At 33.7% G+C, this 17,750-nt stretch overlaps 1 protein-coding gene across 1 annotated transcript in view; it reads left to right on the top strand.

The window, feature by feature from the left end:
* The window catches only part of CFTR (CF transmembrane conductance regulator), a 129,577-nt gene that overhangs the window by 102,564 nt on the left and 9,263 nt on the right, over positions 1–17,750 (top strand). Inside the window, exons 26-27 of the mRNA XM_070947559.1 lie at positions 5,119–5,208; positions 13,704–13,876. Of these exons, the coding sequence (XP_070803660.1) occupies positions 5,119–5,208; positions 13,704–13,876 (263 nt within the window). The remainder of the gene's footprint in view (positions 1–5,118; positions 5,209–13,703; positions 13,877–17,750) is intronic.

Genomic DNA, 17,750 nt, shown 5'->3' with positions numbered 1-17,750 from the left:
TGCCAAGGTTGGAGATCCCTGTTCTATTGGGTAAGTTTTTTTCCCCTTTGGGAGCTTTAAAAAAAATAGTCAATTGGGGTTTTTTTTAGTTCTTCTTTTTTAGACCTAGCCATTTAAAGCTTAGGAAGTTTTAAATTTAGCTTTCATATAAAAATAAAAATAAAATAAAGTAATATTTGTGCAGCTTTCTGAGATTTAGTGTGTTTCTGTAGTGTTTCACTCTAACTACACAAACACACAAAATCTCACAAAGCTGTATGTGGAATTTTGTGTGTGTAAAGTGTGAAAGTTGGTTTTTTGGGCTTTTTGTGGCTGTGTGAGGTTCCTGCTTGTTGCAGGGGCCATTTTGGGTCTAGCACAGCTGCTTTTACATTGTGGGTGAGCCAGTTGTGTTGTGTTGTGTTGTGTTGTGTTGTGTGTGTGTAAAGTGTGAAAGTAGTTTTTTGGGGGGCTTTTTGTGGCTGTGTGAGGTTCCTGCTTGTTTCAGGGGCCATTTTGGGTCTAGCACAGCTGTTTTTACATTGTGGGTGAGCCAGTTGATGTTTTTTAATTTTTATTTGGTGTGCGTTGGAAGAGGGGCAGTCTTATATGGCGAGTATAGCCCAAACCCTATATTTTAACAGGAAAAGTCAGGGGTCGTCTTATACGCCCAGTCGTCTTATACGCCGGAAAATACGGTAGTTGTTAAACAAACTACATGGACATTAAGCAAATCCAGCACATCCAATTGGTGTTTTCTCTCCTACAAAAATTTACAAAGCCTAATGAAAATACTGGCAACTAGATTAGATAGATGATTGATAGATAGATAGATAGATAGATAGATAGATAGATAGATAGATAGATAGATAGAATTATACAAAAGAGATGAATATTGAATAAAAATGGAAAGATTAAAATATATTATAATAATGATTATAATGATAACACATATTATGTGTTGACCCGGTCAACACTCTGTTCATAAAATATGTATGATGAAAGAAAATTTTTAATAAAACTTGTTTTTTTTAAAAAAGATAGAGATAGATAGAGAAAGAGAGAGAGAGAGAGAGAGAGGTGTGTGTGTGTGTGTGTGTGTGTGTGTGTGTGTGTGTATGTATATATATATATATATATATATATATGTCTTCTTAAGTTTTCGCGGGTGTGCATATGCAAAAAATTAAAATCTCGGGTGTTTTCCCGCGTCATTGTAAATAAATTGGTTAAAATATTTAAAATCCTGGTTAAAATCCCAGCCTAAAATCTGCTAAAAATCCTTACAGAGAACTCTGCAAGGTCCTTTAAAACCTCAGCTAAAATCCTACCAGTGACTCTAAAAGTTTTTCTTAAAGCAACGTTTCGACAGGCTCGATAAGTGACAGCTCCGACCTCGCAACAGAGAACCCATAGCTTCTAAATGAAACAGAGCCTGAAGATGACAGGGTTGTGAGCCTGTCGAAATGTTGCTTTAAGAAAAACTTTTAGAGTCACTGGTAGGATTTTAGCTGAGGTTTTAAAGGACCTTGCAGAGTGCTCTGTAAGGATTTTTAGAAGATTTTAGGCTGGGATTTTAACCAGCATTTTAAATATTTTAACCAACTTATTTACAATGACTCGGGAAAACACCCAAGATTTTAATAAGCAGTGGGTGCGCATGCCTGCCGCTTGCGCAAATGGAGCTGTGCGCTTACACTTGCCCACTACTCATGCAAAACTAACCCCTCTCACCCTCCCACTGGTTTGCAAAACAAGAAATGTTGGTTTATGCCAGCAAGAATGACTGATCTGAATTGCTTACCTGCAACCCTAAAGATTTGCGATCTAGGATAAAACAGTACAAAATATTGTGATTCAAATATTAGTGGATAATTAGTTTGAAGACTTACATAGTGACATAATTTAGTTTTACAGCTGATTAATTATAATGATTTAGTTATGCTACACTTATATCTTTTCCCTGAAGATTGAAATGCAATTATGCTTGGTACAAGGATGTAAAAAGATGGCATTTTAATTCTGATAAACTTTATGTAACTCAATGCCTTGGGTTAGACCAATTGATCAAATGACTCTTATTTCTAATTTGCATTATGAAGTGTTAAGGAAATTTGCAGAGCAAAAACCAGTAATACTTAATTTGAAATTCTGAAATTGTAAGAAGCATAGCATAGGCATCTCTTTCTTTAACTTGCTGCTCCCACTTCCTGGAATATACCAATACTGATTTTTCATATTTCTACCTTACTACTGGATTTTCTTCCAGGATTTGAATTAATATAGGTCTGTGGGCATATCTATTGAGCTAGTGAGAAATGTTTGGTTTTGTTTCCTTTGGTTGGTGCTATCTGTTGGGTTTTATTGTTTATTTTATACCTCTTGCATATACAGTATCTTTTGGAGTTGGACAGCCTAGAAATGTATTAATAAATAAATCTAAATCAAATAGGCAATGCAAACAAAGAAGAGGAAACCATAGCAACAATAATAGAGGGGACATCCTGCTGAGAATTTAGTGGTCAAAAGGTTGGTCTATTAACAGCAATCAAGGACAGGGCTAGATATAATGATTTACAACATGCATGAGATACAAGCACGTAACCATAACCAACATCTTGAAGAGTGCAAACAGGAAGAATTTCAAACAATATATGCTTGTGTTGAGATAATGGTCAATCTTACTTAAGCTCCATCTGAGAGACTTAATAGTCTGCCATAATTGGAGAAAGATGCAGTACTACTGAGATACATTGGAACAGCAATGAAAAAACAATTAGGTAAATTCAAAGGAAAGGGAACAAGGAAGAAAGAAATAATGGAAATTGACTTGGCCTTTTCTAAAATCCAAGATAGCCTTAAGTAACACAAAGGAACTGAGAAAGGAGTTTTCTCCTTAGTATTGCAGTAGCAAGAATAAAATGTTACAAAATACAACTTAATATAAATGTAAAAAAATGTGAAATTTTCAAAACAGAAACTGTTTTGAAATAGATTTTAACAGATTAAGAAACTATATGAAAAATTATATTCTAAATTCAGAATAGCAATGGAATATTTTACATGGTCTCCTTTTGCAAACTGAGCAGTGCAATTAGGAAATTGATCTGTTTTAGGAAAGCAAAATACATCAACTCATGCATATTAGATAACTATTGGTAAGAGATATTGTAGGTATTATGAAGCTATTGCTTCCTTTTCTAAGAAAAAAACTGGTTTGTTCAGTTAAATTTCATGGTCATCATTGGATTCCAAACTATTTAATTGATCTTCACAAACCTAGCCAAGTGTAAACTATGCCAGACATAGTTTCTCTATTGTATTAGTACAACCACACCCACTAATTTCGAGAAACTAATACCATAGAGAACACGACTAATTCCATTAAGTTAAAAGAAACCTACAGAAGCATAAGACAACAAAGATCTTAATTGACAGGCCCTGCCTCAGGCAAGTTATTTTTCTCTAACTAGGAATAGATTTTCAAATAACGTTCCATACAAACTTAATAAAGAAGAATATGTGCTCTTTTGTTTCAAGCATTTCTTTTTTATCATCAATGCTGAAGTTCTGTACTTCTTAGGACCTATTCTCAGGAACCATAGGATAATTTGAATTTCCTGCAGACATCTCTCATGAAGTGCTTGTTTCTTGATGTTGGATAGGTATATGATATTGGTTGAGCAGGGTTTGTGGGCCTTGATCCATTCCCTTTATCTTGAGGTGAATTTAGAAAGCTGTTTTGGAGTATTAATCTAGGGCTGCAATTCTATGCATTTATACTTGAAAAACAAAGTTCATTAAATTAAGCCAACAGGCATAGATTTTGATTTGCAAGTGTGCTATTGCAAATGAGTGCTTTGAATATGTACATGCTTGATTAAAGATCATTGTCAAATGATCAAATGTTAGTGTGACAAATACAAACATGCCTCCCTCCTCAGTAAAAATTACCATTTTATTTATGTACTATTTATATATAGTATATAATTATTTACATGCTGTTTTTCATCCCACCCAGTGCCCAAATATACAACTAAATGTAGTAAAAAAAAAAAAAAAAGAACAGGAATGAAAAAAAACAAAAACTTAGCAAAATAAAAAATCATAGCAGCTCATCTGAAGTTTGAGAGAATGGAGACCTGTTGGGCACCTCTTGGGGGAAGTAATGCCACAATTGATGTGCCACAATACAGGAGGCTCTACCTCTGTGCTGAGATTAGTAGGTTAGTGCCCCTAAGGCTGAGCAGAGTTAGGCTGGTGATCTGATTGGAAGTTATAGCTGCCAATAATAGATTGTCTCAGGCACAGGAAAAGCCATTAAATTTATGGAAACCCAACCCATCATAATTGCTGGAATTAGGCAAGACAATGAAGGAGCAAAGGTTTCAGCTTCCATTTTATCTGCCAAGTAAATTCTTAGTAGTTTTAGTAGGGAAGATCAAATTTAAGAAATCAAAGTAAAACCTTACCATATCACAAAATGACCCAATAGTCAATGCCAACTAGATTCTTAATTATTTACTGTTTAAAATAATTAATGAAGTAATTTATTACCTAAAACCAATAAAACTGAACAGGTAATGTCTTCTTCAAGTTGAAACTTTTGTGACTTCATGAGCATGCCTATGCAGTTGTCTTGGCTATACGGTAATAACTTGCTGTTGTTATCTTCTGTGCTTTCTTTTTCTTCTCAATGTATCTCCTTTCCTAAAGGTACTGTTCTTGTGAATCTTGACTCTGATTAGCCGCCATGTTCAGAGAAATCAGCCAATTATAGTATAATCATATAATGTACTCTACTCTACTGTACAGTATGCTATGCTATGCTATTATATCCTATATATTTCTAGATAGTATAGAAGTATAATATTGATGCAAAATTAAAACTATAGAGAACTGAACTCGGTGGTACTTATTAGATATGTTTCATAATGTTTATCTATAGTATTTATTCAAGGAAACAAATCCCTGGTTGTACTTCTTAGAAAATTGTCACTGTTTGGGAAAAGGAAAGCTATTAACAAATTCAAATATCTGATTTGTTAATTCAGAAAAAATTAAAAGTTATTTCTTATTTCTAGCTTGTGACATTATTTTTAACAATATTTTTGTTTCATTTTTTCCCTGCTCCCACAGAAAGTGTTCATATTCTCGGGATCTTTTAGAAAAAATTTGGATCCTTATGGACAATGGAGTGATGAAGAACTATGGAATGTTACTGAAGAGGTAGGAAATGTCCACCTTTGTTCTTTAACTTTTAAGCAAGATCTTTATAATATAAGCATGAATGAGCATCCATTTTAGAAACATGGACCATAATTTTCATATAAATAAGCAAACATATAAATAGGAGAAGATACTCGCCCCAAGAACTTTGTCACCTATCTGACATTTTATAAAATAGATTTTTCCTTGTTCCTTAGAATATGCACTCTCTTGATAAAAGAACTACACATATAATTAGGAAAATCACTAAATCATTTTATTTGCTTGTTTGAAAGTTTACAACATTAGAATCTCCACTGCCTTAGTGGGTTTATTTACTTTTGCTTGATTTACCTTTGCATTGTCTTTATATCCTACATTTGTTTATTTATTGGGTTTGAAGCAAGATTTGGAAATGTGGCAAAGAGCTGGGTCAATGTACAATGCTCTCTGATTGTTCAGAGAGCATTGAAGATACATTCAGAAATGGGTAAAATCAAAGCATGATAGAAAGTCAAAACTAGAATTTTGAATCATCTTCATCATAAGGTATGCTCCTACACAATAAAAACTGGAAATCTGTTCTGTGGAAACTGAAGAGTAGCTGATTTTAAGATATTTAAGCACTCCTAGGTATCATATTACATTTTGGTAACTTACTGCTTTCATGACTAGTATAAAGTTAGAAATAAAATAATATTCAAAATAACATTTTTCTTGAATTTTTCTAATATACTTTTATAATGTTTATTTTATAATATGTTTTATATCATTCTCCAGCTGAATTTATCTGGAGTTGTACATTTGAATATTCTGTATATAATAAACTATAAAAGATTATATAAAAGGCAGCTAACATGCTAGTGTTTTGAAAACACTTAAAAGTCTTTGGAAAATAAGAAGACACACACAAAAAAATATACACAGCTTAATTAAGGCATCTCTTTATTAAAGCATCTCTTTACCACTTAATGTTCCAGGATGATGGCAGTTCGCAAATTAGCCCACAGGTAGATGTAGATAGGTGATCCTTGAAATATAAAACACTTTTTTAAAACCATCAGCATTTGGAGTGGAAATAGAGTGGAAGTCATCAGGTACCATAGCACAAACTTAATTGGCAATGTAAACTGATTATAATTTTCTAATCATCTTCAAAATAGTGGAACAAGTGCAGTGGTGTTGAAAGAGTTTCCAGGCCTAACACTATATTTGCCACGAAAGAGATTACTCATGTGAAAAAAAAAAATCCTTCTATGACGAGTTCTGCCCATCACTAGCTGGCAGGAAAACCATCTGCCAATTATTGTGCTGAGCAAGAACAGAGCAGTTCTGTCTGTAAGATTTTGCTTACCATCTTTAAGCCTCAGATTCCTTTCCTCTTATTACTCATTTTACCATAAATCAAGCTGATAACATTATTTTTTGTTTCTTTTAGAAAAGGGATCTGAATCAAACGGCATTTTATTTAAAATTTACCTTCCCTTCCCTTCCAAATGGGAGGGGTGTTCCCATTTGACCATTGTTTTCTTATTTCAGTCCTGTGCTAAATAAATAAGATCCAAATAGTTACAAGCACTTGCAGTATATTTGCTATCTGCCAATTCAGATGGATCACCAACACAGCTTATTGTTTCAATTTATTTATTGGTTCGATTTATATGCCGCCCTTCTCCGGAGACTCAGGGCGGCTTACAATGCGTTAAGCAATAGCCTTCATACTTTTGTATATACCTGCTTAGTAGGGCTTCTTCCCCCCCCCCCAGCGGTGTTCTTTTTTATACAAAGTCAGCTTATTGCCCCCACAAACTGGGTCCTCAGCTTGTCTATGTTCATCTCTTTAGAGAGACAATAACAGAATAGCCACAGATGGGAGTGTGCATATATGTGTGTTGTGTTACTGAATCAACTTGAAATGGCCAATAAACACTATTATCATTCATTGACCTGCAACTAATTCATTTCCTGTGTAATAGGTGGTAAACCACAATAGATTTTGCATTATTAGGCACTGTGGTGGCGCAGTGGTTAGAAAGTAGTATTGCAGGCTAACTCTGCCCATAGCCAGGAGATCGAACCTAACCGGCTCAAACTTGACTTAATCTTCCATTCTTCCGACATCAGTAAAATGAGGACCCAAATTGTTTGGGGGCAATATGCTGACATCAGGGGTGGGTTCTAAAATTTTTTACTACTGGTTCTGTGGGCGTGGCTTATTTTGTGGGCGTGGTTTGATGGTCATGTGACAATTCTTTAGGATTTACAGAGGTACCAGGCTTTTAACTGCTTCCAGAGCTGTACTGGTCTACCCATTTGTTCATGGAGCGTTCCAGTCTACCCATTTGTTTTTTGAGTGCACTGATCTACCACCACACTGCCTTTTAACACTGATCAGCTGTAGGGCGGCCCTTTGAAGCCCTGCGGCAAGAGTTTAAACAGTTGTTTTCCTTCTAGCCGATCAGCTGGGCCTCGGGAGGCAGTGAATAATTGGGGGCAGGGCCAAATAAAAGATAAGAATAACGCGGGGGGGAGGCGGGAGGGCCCAGCTCCCAAACAAAGAGAACTGGTTCGGTGACGTCATATCGTCACTGCTACTGGCTCGGCCGAACTGGGCCGAACCGGGAGGAACCCACCACTGGCTGACATTATAAACTGCTCAGAGAGTGATGTAAAGCACTATGGGGGGGTATGTAAGTCTAAGTGCTATTGCTAATACTATTGTTATTATTTCAGAAGCGCTAAGGCCAAATTAAGTGTGCCTCAGCCAGTGTTTGGAGGTGAAACAAAAGCACCTTAAGAAAAAAACCTACAATTGTTGAGGCATATTTGTAGGATAATGTAGTAGTTAAGATATTGAAATTGGATCAGATACTGATTCAGTTCTTATTTACTTAGTTTACTGGATGACCTTGAAGTAGTCATTCTGTTTCAGCTCTGTCTGTTGTGGTGAGGATGAAATTTAGAGATTCCTTTCATGTGTCTCAGAAGGATTAGGGTTAGGAGGACCGTGACTGGGCTTGGAAACTAAGGAGAATCAGGCTTAATTAGTCTTCAGGGTATAGCAGGGCTATAGACTGGGAATTAAAGAGAAAAATCCCATAAGAAGGAAATGGCAAAGCATTTCTGCATTGTTACCAAGAAAACTACAAGGACACAATTTAAAAAAATCACATGTAGTGTGACTCATCTTACCAGATATATGAGTTTGAGCAGAGAGGAAAAGTGGCATGTAAATGCAAAAAAACAGAATATATCAATCCCAATCTATTCCCAACCAGCAGTCTCACAAGTAGCATAGTTCAGACCACTGAATACTGAGATTCAGAATAACAAAATATTATTATTTTTATTATATATAGTTTTTATTATAACACTCTGTCTAAGTCCTAAAGGTAAAAGATAAAGGTTTCCCCTGTCCAATTATTATTTTAAGGAAGTGAAAATAAAACCACACACACACAAAATAAGATGCATCTTTTTTCTTCATTAATAGAGGGTGTAATATTTTACATTGTAATGGCTCCATCTGGTGATAAAACATTTTTTATGTTTTCCTTTGAAACAGGTAACTTTTTTATTTTAGTGGTTTGGGCATTATTTTGAGACCAGTCTTTGGAGATAATAAAAGGCTACAATGGTACCTTTTAAGGACACTATTTACCTATTATCCCAACACAAAAGTATATTTTTAAAAAGACACAAAAATCCAATCCAATCTTCTCTGGGGTCTTCTTTTTTATTTTTTAAACACACAAACAAACATACAAAACATCTTTTCTGAACAGAATATTGGCCCGGTCTTAAATTTGTACAGATTTTTGTTCATCTTTAACACAATTTTATATGTTCAATTTCTATCATAGCATTTATTCTCTCTAATTTAAGAAACCAATATTACCCTTCATCTTAACTTCTCATCCTGATATAATTCTTTTTTTCTTTTCCCTCCTTAAAATTTGAACCCCTAAATTTAAATTCACATAAGATAGTACAATCCCTAATTATTTCCTTAAATTCTCTTATTCTAATTACAAATGATTATTTTTTCAACTATTCAAAATAATACAATTTAACATATTAGTAGAAACCAATTAAATATATCTCTTAACCCAAATGTTCCAACTACTACAATTTCATATGTTAAACTTCTTATTTCTCTTATTTTCAATTCTTAAACATCCCTACATTTTGTCATTTCTTCATATTGACTTAAATAATTCATTATTACCCTTTTATTACTTCATCAATTATTTATATTCTTATCTCTTATTTTAAAAATAATCCATTTATCATAATTTCACTAATTAATTAAGCATATTCAGTAAAAAAATCAATTAAGTATCAATCTTAATCCAATACCCCTAAATTTAAATTCATACAACTTAATACAATTCCCAATTATTCCCTTAAATTTTTTTGTTCCAATCTCGAATAATTTTTTCTTTATCAACTGTTCCAAATAATACACTTCAATATATTTATAAAAACCAATTAAATATATCTAATTAATTCATAATCCAATATCATTTAGCTTTCCTTTCTTATTTAGTTAAATTCCAAATATATAATTAGAAAATTCCAGTTATTACAGTCCCCTTCATTAATTAAAAATATTCCAATTATTACATTAATCATACATCCATATCGTTTAAAATCACTTCATTAATAACACAATTTCATCTTTTGTCTAGTATTTATTTCATTTACCCCATATTCCTCTTCCATTTCTTTCTCCCTTTCTATCTTTATATTTTTTTTCTTTTTCTTTCCCCTTCTTTTCTTTTGTATTTTAAAGTCCTGAACTCTCTTTTCCCTTTTTCTTATCTTTCCACTGTTGATCCCAGTATAATAATTTTGTTTTTTAAAATCATAAACTCTTCTTTTTTGCTGTGTCTTTCCCATCATTTTCCATCCCTTTTCCCTTTTTCTTATTTTCCCACTGATAATCTCAGTGCAATCATTTAAGTTTTTTATATTCTTTCTTTCCACCCTCTTTTCCTTCTTTGTTTCTTTCCCCTTTTTCTATTTCTTCCATTGTTGATCCCAATGTAATTTTTAAAGTTCTCCTTTTTATTATTATATTTAATTATATTTTATATTTAATTATTAAATTATTAATAATTTATTATTATTATTTAAAATTATTATTATAATTTTATTATTACTACCCACATAATCATTTAATTTAGCATGATCATGTCTTTGTCTTTTTCTTTATTGTCAGTCTCTTTTTCTTGCTTCTCATTAGTTATTTCTTTGTCAGCTTGAATGTATCCTAAATCAATTTTTTGGTCATCAAATTTTGATTTTCCATGTAACATTGTAGTCATTTCTCTTATTTCCATTTTCAATGATAAGTACATCATTTTCATCATTTCCTTAAATTCCTGCACCATTTTGTTCTTTCTGGGTTGATATTATTCCAATTGAAATTATGTTGTAGTCCTCTCTTTTTTTTTAATCCTCAAAGCCAAAATACTTGTGAACAAACAAAGCCTCCTTAAAAATTTTCACATGCTGTTATCCCTTTCAAAGTCCAAGTTTTTTTTCCCCAAAACAAAGAATCAGTGTTGTAATCAAGTGAATCAGTGTTTTTTTTTCTCCTGAAGATGGCTCTCTACACAATCCACAATTACAATCAACAAGTTACGAAAGCACAGTCCGCTTTAACAGTTTTTACTTATTTAATTTTTTCTCTTCTTCTTTTTCACCTTTATATGCACCAAATCAATTTAAAATTCAGTCCAAATTTGCATAGTTCAAATTCCACGCTACATTTCAATTCAGTTTCAATTTAGAGTCATTAACCAGTCCTTTCTATTCACGGATTTTTCTTCATTCTTTAATCTTCCTCCCTTTAAAATTCCCAAATTAAAGAAGAATCTCGGGTTCTTAATTTCTTCTAATTTTTTAAAGTTCTCCAAATGCTTAAGTCCAAAAAAAAAAAAAAAACAATTTTCTAATCGGGTTTTGTCACTTTATAATTTCTGCCTTACTCTTCTTCTTCTGTCCTTTCCCACGCCTATTAGCCACTGTTATAGTGCTAGAACATTTACAGTTATTTTGAAAATCCTCTTTTTTTTTTCTTTCTGCCTATGAGTTAGATGTCACTCACCCGGCATCAATGTTCCACTCAATTCTCCGCTCCTGCACAGTGCTTAGTCTGATTGCCCCAGCTTACTGGCGGTTGTAATGGCTGCTGCCCCCTACTGCAGAGTCGGAGAGAGTTACCTCTGACCTCCAAGGAACTTGCCTGTTCCTCTTGGTCTTCTAAGGTGCCTCTCCTTCTTCACTGTCCCTACAGGACAGATCCGGTCCAAAGACCCGTCTGCTGCAGTTCGTCAGCCCGGGATTTCGCAGGGCTCATCGGAGCCCGCTAATCCCCAACTGTCTCACTGCGATGCTTCCGGTCAAATCCCTTCTCTGGGGTTTTCTGTAAGGGTTACAGAAATGATACTGGGAGGTTATTTTATAAATATTTATTTAGAACATATTTTTATTATTTTTATAAATAACTGAAGGCTGTGAACATATCTAATACTTCTTCTTCCTCCTGTTTTCCCAAAACAGCAACTCTGTGAGGTGGGTTGGGCTGAGAGAGAAACTGACTCAAGGTCATCTAGCTGGTTTTCATGCCTAAAGTGTGACTAGAACTCATGGTTACCTGGTTTCTAACCTGGTGCCTTAACCACTAGATGAAACTGATTCTTTGCATTGTTTGTTTCAGTAATCCTTATTTAGCCTTATCAAGGGTACCTGGAACTGAAATGCCACCATAGATTTGAACATCATCCAACGAATTATGTATCAGGAGTACATAATTTGATAAGTGTTGAGAGATAGTCTTGAGCAGCTTGTCTATATCCTTAGACTTCATAGGTGAAAAGTTAACCATGAAAACAGATACCAGATAACAAAATGATTGGTATATCATTGAAACATACTACAACCAAGAAATCCAAGTAAATTTGAATGGTTTGAATGGAATAAGGGAAAAAATGCAGAAAGTTATTTTCCAGCATTTTATCAAAATTGAAGCAAACTTCAAATTACAGTTGAAGTAGAAAGTAAGGATTATCAGAATTTCTATAGAAATCAAACCAAACAGAACTCTGAAACATGAAAACAGATCTGAACATTACTTTTTTAAAACTCCAGTTAGGAGCTTTGTTTTGGTTGTGGGATTCACACCCCTCTTTCCCCTAAGATATGGTTGGGAGAAGAACTGCATGTGATTCTTGAGCAACCAAAATGGGTCTTTCTAAGGCCCCCAGTTTCTATGGCTGGCTGTTATCCTGTACATCATGTGGCCTTTTTTGTGCATATTCAGTTGGTAGACTGAATAATTTTGTACAATCTAAGCTACCAAAGGAATCTCAATACCAATATTTTCCTTACCATGAGATAGCAGCAGGGACATCTGCAAGGGAGTCAAAAAAAGTCAAGAGGTGGTTGAAACTGTATTGTTCCAACAAGCTGGACTGGCCTAAACCTGAATTTTAATGGTTGTTTTAGTTTTTAATAAGATTGGGGCCAAATTATTTAATATATTTTTAAATTGCTTTTAAATTTTTTGTATATGTGTGTTTTAGTGTTGGCTGTGCACCGTCTTGAGTCCTTCGGGAGAAGGGCGGTATAAAAATTTAAATAAATAAATAAATAAAATCAATGCCCTATTCTCTTTGCATATGCATTAGGTGGCCATCATTGGGTTGGACTTGATAGAACCCAAAATGGGGCAGAGAAAAATATTTGGCTGCTCTTAGCTTTAAGAAAGAATATCTTGAAGCATCGCTTCTGTCATTGTTAGCATTCCCCACAAAGTCTTGTTAACTTGGTAAACCTTTCTGCCAAACTCCGCTGTATAAATATCCTTTTCTCTATTGTCATTCTTTCAATTAATATTCACTTTTTTCAGTACTAAAACTTTATTAGTATGGAAACATAAGAACCGTTGAGAGCAATACTTGGTTCCTTAATATATATAAAAGTACATGGGTGGAGTATTGCAAAACAGATTTTAGCAGGAAATGAATCCATGAAGAGAGATGCAAAGAAGGGGAAATTGTTAAAGCGCCAGCAACAAACATTTCCTTGCTATGAGAGTACTTCTGTTTCAAGCCATGTTTATTTTTATAGTTAGGGAGGTATAGAATGAAGCAGCATATAAAATAGACTTTCTATAACTCAAGATACTAAGTCCAGATAAATTATAAATTCCATAGTGCAGAGCACAAATAAACCAGAAATTGACACCAGAAGTACAAACAAGTCAGAATTAAGATAACAAATTATACCTTTGTGTTAATTCCCAAATATGCTAAATGAGATCCATGTGCTCCAAAGGTTTTGTGCCAATACCCTGTACTAGCTTTATCTCATGTGGCATATGAAACATTACATTGCTCAATGAATAATGCTCCAAGGCTTTAATTGCTGAAATAAAACAAACCCATTTGTGTGATACAAAATGTTTCTTTTTCTCCCCTCTCTTTGTCCAATTGTTATGCTTTCAGGTTGGACTGAAATCTGTAATTCAGCAATTCCCAGGCCAGCTTGATTTTGTTCTTATTGATGGTGGCTATGTCCTCAGCCATGGACATAAACAGTTGATGTGTCTTGCCAGATCAATTCTCAGTAAAGCTAAAATTCTTCTTCTTGATGAACCAAGTGCTCATCTTGATCCAATGTAAGTACCACAAAAATATTGTACTGGTGTTCCTTGACTTACAACAGTTTGCTTAGTGACCGTTCAAAGTTACAACGGCACTGAAAAAGTGACTTATGACCATTTTTCACACTTACGACCATTGGCAGCATCCCCATGGCCACATAATTTACATTCAGATGCTTGACAATGCACTCACATTTATGACAGCTGCAGTATTAGTCATGTGATCCCCTTTTGTGACCTTCTGACAAGCAAAGTCAATGTGGAAGCCACATTCACTTAACCGTGTTACTAATTTAACTGCTGTGATTCTCTTAATAAATTTGACAAGAAAAGTCGTAAAATGAGGCAAAACTCACTTAACAAATTTTTCACTTAGCAACATAAATTATGGGCTCAATTGTGGTCATAAATTGAGGATCACCTATATTTGTATATATTGGCTATAATGAAGTAATTCTGGTTTTCCTGCATTCAGAATTTTACAAAAGTACATACTGAATTTATAAAAAAAGTGTATGCTTTGCCCTATTTATAGTTCAATGTAAAAATGGCTTTCTGTGATTTTGATACCATCTTGCAATTCCTTCTTCTAGCACTGATTTCATTGTATACCTAATGCTTAAATGATCTAGAGAATAAATATAAAATATATGGCGACTCTCTGCAATGTTAATCATGCTGTTGGCATTACCCAAAACTGCATCTTAAATAAATAGATCAATGGAACGAATTTTACTATTGTCTGAGAACAACCTACAGAGATTCAGTACCTGGTCTTAATACTGCATTGTCATGATTTGGAATGAACGATTGCATGACATTAGACTGAAGTATTTGCCTAAAGGCATTATAATAGACGGGTGATGTAGTTTTATAAATTTAGCAGACATATGGCATGGAAGACCAGTATTCTCCCCTGGGATCAATATGAAGTCTTCAAAAGAACAGGACCTAAGTATGCTTTACAGCCAAAATAACAGCTAAGGCCCAGGCAGCGAACAGTTTTTTATCATATACCTAAGGTCCTTGTAAATTACCTCTACCTTAAAAAGAAGTACTATATTTTGTGCTGTATTCATTTTTCACTTCTTGCTAGTTGAATTGGTCTCTTGCTATGAGCTTGGAAGGGTTTTGATTTATTATGTACCATCAAGTTGCTGCTGATCATGCAGACTGTTTTCAAGATAATCTGTCTCCAATCTGATTCTTCAGATCTTCCAAAGTGCACCCATCACCATTCTAGTTGAGTCTATCCACCTTGCTGCTGGTAGCCACAGGATTATTGCATCCTTAACATTTAGATGATAGGCAGAAGTTGAACAAGTATCTTAAAGCTAAGCTTCTCTTTAGTTAGGCCCAGAAGTATTATTTAGTACTCGTCAAGCTTTAAAATAGTGTAATAATTTCCAACAATAAAGGCCAGTATGCAATCATTTTAGTCATTGTCTATCCATTGCAGGATCAAGGCCTCTTCTGCATCTTTCCAACCAATACTGGCCTGAGCTTTCTTTTGCCAACTGGGCCCACAATTTTTGGTGATGTAGTTGAGCCATCCTGTTTTAGGTCTCTTTCGTGGAAGCTTTTTATCAAGTGGGATCCATTCGATGAATGCCTTGGTCCACCTGCCATCAGTTCGTTTGCTATGTACCAACTCATTTCCATTTCTATTCTTTTACTCTCTTTTTTTATTTTTATTTTTAAACATAAACATAAAACACATCTTTTCCAAAACGAAGCATTGATCTGGTCACAAATTAGTACAAATCACTAACAAATCTTAATTTCCAATTAACACAACTTAATATTTTACTCAGTTATTTCCCTAAATTCTATCAATTTAACTATGCCATTATCCCAAAAACCTTACTTAAATCTTAAATCCTAACCAAATATCATTCCATTTTTCTCTTTCTTTTCACTTAGATAGATATATTTTAACAATATAAATCATTACAGTTATTGTAAACATTTAAAAGATATTTTAACTATTGGTCCCAATGTAATCATCTTCATTACTTTACTATTAATCCTAACACAAGCATTTCATTTTTATTACTGTTGAACTCAGCATTATCATCTTTATTTCTGTTGTTAAACCCAATTTATACATTTCATTTTTACTGTTAATCTCAAAATACTCCTCCTTTTTTTGGCTGTCCTACCCAACATAATCATTTTTGTTTTTTGGCTGTTAAACACAGCATAAACATTTTTGTTTTTTGGCTGTTGAACCCAGCCTAGCATTTTAATTTTTTGATGGTTAAACACAGCATATTCTTTTTTGTTTTTTGGCTGTTAATCACAGCATAATCATAGTTAACTTTATTGGCTGTTAACCACAGCATAGTCATTTTTGTTTTTTGGCTGTCAAATACAGCATAACCGTTTTTGTTTTTTGGCTGTTAATCACAGCATAATCATAGTTAGCTTTACTATTAATCCCAGCATACTCCTCTTTTTTGTTGTTTCCATCCATCTATACATTGCTTATTTCAGTTAATCATATTTATCATTATCCTTTTTTATGACAATTTAAATTGAGACATGGTTCTTGCTTGAAACATACCTTTGTATATATTTAAAAATCTCTTTTAACATGCTTAATTTCTCTTATATTCTAATTTCCATCAGCATTTCAATTTTATATATCTATGTCATATTCTACTCATATTCTTATTCATCCATAATTATCTTATAAAAACCTCCTTTTTATTATTACTATCCACCTATACATTATTTCATTTTTTTATTTAAAAAACAAACTTTATTAAGTTTAAAAAGAAATAAAATTGTATAAAACATTCACAACCTTAAAATACAAACAACAAACAATGTATATATAATGTATATAAGTACACATATATACAAACCTAATTTTCCTTTTTTCCCCTTAATGACGGTGTATAATTATTACTTTTAATTCCATACTAAATTTTGACTTTACTTTCTTTTCCATTGGTTTATCTACTCATACCAACTGTCCCATATCTTAAAATACTTTGAGTCTTCCTTGTCTTTCAATTTCAACGTTAGTCTATCCATTTCTGCACATGTGTAAATTTTTTGAATTATTTGCTGCTCCGATGGCAATTGATCTGTTTTCCAAACTTGTGCTAGGGCTAACCTAGCTGCCGTAATTATATGTAATATTAGGTACTTTTTTTCCTTTCTAATGTTTTGTTTAATCATTCCTAACAAAAAAATTTCTGGTTCTAACTCAATATCCTCCGCAATTATTTCTGATATCAAAATTTTATTTTTATCCAATATTTCTTAATTTTTGGGCAAAGCTACCAGACATGGAAGAAGGTTCCCTGTGTTTGCTTGCATTTCCAGCATGTTGGATTAAGGTTTGCATACATCCTCGCCAATCTCGCAGGGGTTAGATACCATCTGTACCACATCTTGTAGTGGTTCTCCTTATATGCTACAGATTTTGTTATTTTATAGTTGGTTTCCCATACCCTTTCCCATTCTTCCAATTGTATATTTTTGCCAATATTCCTTGCCCAAGCTATCATTTGTCCTTTGACTAGATTTTCTGCTAGGTCAAACTCTAATAAGTATTTATAAATCTTTGAAATCAAATTTCCATCTTTGGCTCCTAATAGTTTGTCTAGTCGGTTGGGATTTATTTTGATTCCTCCTTCCTCATTGTCTTTATTGTATCTAGTTTGTATTTGTAGGTAGGGCCACCAATCTATTTCTATGCCTTGTTCCCTGAGTTCCTGCCGTGTTTTTAATCTTCCTTGGGGATCCAGTAATTCTTTATATCTTATTAATTTATGGGGGGCTAATGTGTTGGGGTGTGTTGCCGCCTCCCGCTTCCCATTATTTCATTTTTAATCACATTGTTTTAGTCTTCTTTTTTCTTTTTCCAGTCGTGTCT

This window comes from Pituophis catenifer, unplaced genomic scaffold, assembly GCF_029215685.1.
Source record: "Pituophis catenifer annectens isolate HBS135680 unplaced genomic scaffold, rPitCat1.0.hap2 SCAF_7, whole genome shotgun sequence".
Lineage (NCBI taxonomy): Eukaryota > Metazoa > Chordata > Lepidosauria > Squamata > Colubridae > Pituophis > Pituophis catenifer.
Note: the sequence above shows the minus strand (reverse complement) of the source record. Positions and strands in the feature narration are given on the sequence as shown.